This window comes from Mytilus californianus, unplaced genomic scaffold (assembly GCF_021869535.1).
Source record: "Mytilus californianus isolate M0D057914Y unplaced genomic scaffold, xbMytCali1.0.p SCAF_3, whole genome shotgun sequence".
NCBI classification, from domain to species: Eukaryota; Metazoa; Mollusca; class Bivalvia; order Mytilida; family Mytilidae; genus Mytilus; species Mytilus californianus.
Genome location: NW_026262679.1, coordinates 109,144,646 through 109,150,046, shown reverse-complemented (window position 1 = coordinate 109,150,046; position 5,401 = coordinate 109,144,646). Strand labels below are relative to the sequence as shown.

The window sequence follows — 5,401 nt, the reverse complement described above, 5'->3', positions numbered from 1 at the left end:
ATGTTGTGTTTTGTGTACTATTGTTTGTCTGTTTGTCTATTTTTTTGGCCATGGCGTTGTCACTTCGACTTATGAGTTTGAATGTCCCTTTGGTATATTTCGCCTCTCTTTTTCATTGCAAAACGTGGGATCTCTAAGCACGTGGGCAACAACCCTTTTTCAGTTAGTGTTTTTGGTTATTCGTCAGTTGCCATGAGATTCTAGTTTGAATAAAGTATAGTTATTTTGTAATTCTTCGTTTTACCAGGCCAGCTACAGTCCATTAAACATAGGCTGAAAGTCAAGTACGAAACTTGTATGCCATAGGAAGAAAAATCGTGGTGTTTCGAATAATTCCAATATTTTTTTAACAGTAAATTAACCAAAAAAAACGTATAATGATATTTTAAGTCAACACAAGTGTTACAAAATTTAGCAACTGGACTGGTTAAACTAACGGAGACAAAGCGTCCACCAGCGATGGCAGCGACTCACGGTGGTTGTAAGTCTGCGGACAGTGTATGCGAAAATACAATAAAAAATGTTGTACTGTAACTTATGTTTAACGATTATGTATTAAATTGAATATGTGAGTGAACAACCTAAAGCAAAACAAACAATATAACAGAAACACCGTTAGCTGCACATCTATGATTAGTATTACCATTAACTGAATAAAAACAAATCAGAAATATATTGCCTTCTATATTTGAAAATATATACACATGAGGAGTCATGCTTACGATATGACATTATAGATTTAAATAGATTTAAAATATAAGTTCATATTCACGCTTTAATAAGCATATCGGATATAGACGGTATATAGTAAAGAATTTATTGCCTAGATATTGCTTTAGTAATGCATAAAAAGGATATCAGGATCGAATTACTAAAACTTGATATTAGACAGTATAGAAGACCACATCTACCACCAACATCCAGCTCCTCATACAACATGTATAACAGGTGTTTATACAACGACAAAGAAGGACAAACAACAACAACGTCTACGTGTAAGTATAACGGAAATTGAATTAATCATTTGAATCACCCATGCACTTCAAGAAAAGTGTTACATGATCGCAAGATGTATGTATAGAATTTTAATATGTATTACACGAGTAAATATCTGGAAATTGATTAACTGGACATGTTTTTTTTAAGTGAAAAAGAAAATGTAATGTACATACACGTAGCACTAATCATTTTCAAACTAAGATTATGTACTAGTACTGAATATAACACACTGTTCTTCTCTTTTTGTAGAATAATCAAAATGACACGATGAGATATGGCAAAGTCGTTATACCCATATAGTAATGTTCACATATTGCAAAATAATATTTAGTGTTATAACCTGAAGAATCCGTGATTTAAATGGATGAATGAACAGCAGCAAAAATTGCAGAAGAAGCTATTGTGACTAATGACTTAGAAAAAATAAAGGATATTATATCCGTGATAAGCAGTACAAACGATTTCACAGAAGAGATTGCGACAGACTTGATAAGCAAACAACTTTACAATGCAGTTCAAAAGGCAAGTATAGAAATGGTAAAATTTCTTGTGGAGAAAGGTGCAAATATTTATTACGAAGATTGCTTCAAGCAGTCTGTTTTGGGCGTAGCAATTCGCAAAAATAATCCTGACAATGAGAATATTATTAAGTTCTTATTAGAAAACGGAGCTGATGTCAATCACGAAAACATTAATGGTCAATCAGATTTTATGTATTTAATGGACAGTGATAAACTAACATATAGCTATTTGTTAGATGTAGTTGATAGTGTCAGCAACGTACATGAGAAAAATATCAGAACTGGCGGGAGTTTTCTTCATATCACCGGCGAGCGTGTGCATGATAAAAACAGAGTTGATATGCTGAATAAACTGTTGAAAATGGGGTTGGACGTTAATTGTTTAGACAACAATGACGATACACCACTCCATGTTATGGATGGTATTGCATGTTATCGTTCGATAATGTTTCTGTTAGCAAATGGTGCTAACATTAAAGTGAGAAATTGATTAGGTGAAACAGTCTTACATTATCTCGCATGTAGCAACGAATTTGATGGCTACTCCGATTCTCTGAAACTATTGATAGACAGCGGGGTTGACATAAATGAGTTAGACTATACAGGGAGAACATGTGTTCACCATTCTTTATTGTCGAAGGATACAACACCCGAAGCTGTCAAGGAATTGATGAAATACGGTGTAAAAATTGATGTGCGAGATTGTTTAGGACAAAATGAAATATCATTTGCAGTACAAAAAGTGGACTTATCAGAATATACGGAAGTTTCTGATTTTGAACGTCGCTGTGAAGTTATCAAAATGTTATCAGGGGAAAGTGTTAATATAAACAATGCTGATATGTACGGTATTACACCACTTCATCTGTCTACAACCTTTGGTCCAGGTGACCTGGATATACTAGTCACATTGCTTGACATAGGAGCAGATGTTACGAGGAAAACAAACATGGGAGCTACAGCTCTTCACTGGGCATGTAAAGTTTACAATATGGCCCATGTTTTGATATTTACGTACCGACAAAATGGCTACAATATCAATATAACAGACAAATATGGCTCGACAGCACTCCATTGGGCTGTTTGGTATAGAAATTTACAAGCATGTCAGAGTTTACTACAGTGTGGCGCCGATGTAGATATTCAAGACATGGCCGGTAAAACTGCAATTGACCTGGCAAGAACTTTACACTTTGATGATTTTCACAGGTTGTTGACCACATATGATACCATGGAATCGCTTGGAATTCAGGATCCAGTTATAGAATGTAATGGAGGTGATCCCATATTTTGTTGCCCACTTTTAAAATACCTAAGAAAAGAAAATGACAAAGCCAATGTCGAAGAATATATAGAGCACGTCAACCGTCACAAGACTTCTCTATGTAAATCTATCAATATTGTGTTAGGATCTTCTAACATGGGCATGTTTTATGAAATTGAGGAAAATATCAGTGTCCCAGAGAAAATTGATAATTTGATGCAATTGCTTTCCGCCAGAGTGACTGATAGAAATAAGTTATTTCGTTGTGAATTGCGATTGGCCGGTAGTTCATTTGAAGGAACAAAAGTAAGACTTCGAGATGAATTCGATTACCTTTGGTGTTTGAAAGAACTCGGAGAGGCATTTGTTCCTGTCGAATCTTCTGCATATCCTCAAAGTTTTGTTAAACTTCGACTAAAGGATGATCGAATTCGCTTTCGTTTTTCTCAGTACATTAACCATGAAAACTTTCTAGACTGCAAGTTACTTACTCGACATCTATATATTCTATTAAACGAAGAGATTAAGAACATCCTCAAAGACCAAAATGAGTTTGTATGTCAGAAATTTTTAAATGAAATCTCTCATGGTACTTCCAGTTTGGTGTTTTATTATTTCGGATGCCAAGCAAAGTCATTTCCATTATCAATAGATGTCGTACCAACTGTTTGGTTTGATGGGTGGACTCCTGTAGAATTTCCTGTGAAACATTCACACTTGCTACATCATAATTCAAATGATCTGATGTTTTCAGTTGTCTTTAAGACGCCGGACAGGTTTCATGTGAAAGATTATACCACGTTTTATCGAATATCGTATGCGTACATTGAACAACGTATATTAAAATCAATACCATTGCATATTAAAAAGGGATACATTATCCTGAAATCGCTCTGTGAAACAGGATATTTTCCAAAGACCATCGATCACGACAAAAACAAAACAATAGAAAAATTCATTACAACTTATCATCTTAAAACATGTTTCTTGCATGAATTGGAAAATGCTAAACGTGGGAACGATTCAGATTTGGAGGGTTGTCCGGAAAACGCTATAGCAAGTTACAAGATTTCAATTCAATGGGCCAAACAGATTCTTGACCACATGGGGAAATGTTTTCATAATGGATCTTTACCCTCATTTTTCAATCCGAGTAAGAGTTTAGTGAGTTATGAAGGAATGGTTCACGATGGCATGATAGAACAAGACGTATTCCTGCAACTGATATCGTTGTTCGAACATCTGGTTAATACTGCTGAGACTGAACTGATCTGCAGTTGAACATGCTTTGACATATTCTCAGACAAAGAATTGGTGGATTTGTTTTGTCAAATGATTCAATTGGATTTAAAATTTTCGATCTTTTGTTTCAATTTTAATTTGTTTGTTTTTCTTTCATTGAATCATAAGTGCATTCACCTTGAATCACCTGCATGGTTCACCCACGTTGAATTGGTAAAGATAACAATTTCATGGTGCAACGGAACCGTGTCGTAGTATATACGCAATTTAAAAGAGGGCGTTTATTATTTTATTTTTTATGTATCCCCTTCGACGATAGTAATTTATTTCTTCTGGGTTTTTTCCGAATGAAAAATCTGGTTTTAACTTGGTGAAGTACGGCGGGCGGGCAGTGGGCAGCTGTCAACAGTTCTGTGAAATAATTTATCAATGTAAATGCTTTTCATGTTTTTATATGTTGTTTATAATGACAAAGTTTAGGTCAAGATATTCACTTTTACCGTTCAGGAGTTATATTGTCCTTGATATATTGGTAATGAAACTTAAGAACAGTTCGACCAATGTTTTCAAATTTTAATATATCATTGTTACTGCTGTTGTTACTGGTGCCAAAATTGAGATTAAGATGGATATTGACGATTTTCATTTGTTCCGTTCCTTGCTATTTTGGGAAATGACACTTTATGATGTGTCCGTGCGATAACTTATGTCGAATCGTTCTTCCAATGCTTTTCAAATTCTAAGATAATGTTCGTGATTACAAAAAGGAGTTCAAGTTCTTTCATGATTGACGATTTTCACTTTTATCGTTCCGGGGTTATGGTCCTTGATAGATTTTAAAATTGCAATAAATGTTGTTTCTGTGTAATAATCTATGAACCGATCAATCAATGCTTTTTCTTGTTCGTGAAATGACGATTTAATTTCATGTTTGTCCGTGATACCCCCCTTTTTCGAAATTATATGACGATGGCACATATTGTATGTTTAAAACAGCTGAGCAATAACGTTTAAGAAATGATGACAAAGTAGCATACCAAATATATTGTTAGTAAGCTGAAATATATATTTATTTTTTACATATTTATGTCTTGTAAGATATTTTTTTTTCTTTTTTTTTCCGAACGACCGACCGGACTTTTTCATGTGAAAAATCCGTTAACCAACAAATTAAAAAAAAAACCTGGCCTTAGGGGACGACCATTTGATATTCTGGGGGGGGGCCAGGAGGATTTGTTTTGGATCGGTTATTTATTTTTGTAAACTAAGAGGACAGATTATCTATTTTCTGCACTATTGAAGCAAGATTTTTCATTTTCATTAAAGCAAGGGACTGATTATTTATTTTCACAACTATATTTATAATATTCGAAAA

General features: G+C 34.3%; 1 protein-coding gene across 1 annotated transcript; it reads left to right on the top strand.

Moving 5' to 3' along the window:
• The first annotated feature begins 794 nt into the window (after positions 1-794).
• Positions 795-4,157, top strand: LOC127735757 (uncharacterized). The gene is made up of 2 exons (XM_052246054.1): positions 795-995; positions 1,249-4,157. The coding sequence occupies exon 2, from the start codon at positions 2,191-2,193 to the stop codon at positions 4,063-4,065; it is 1,875 nt and encodes a 624-aa protein (XP_052102014.1). The 5' UTR covers positions 795-995; positions 1,249-2,190; the 3' UTR covers positions 4,066-4,157.
• Positions 4,158-5,401: the final 1,244 nt, after the last annotated feature.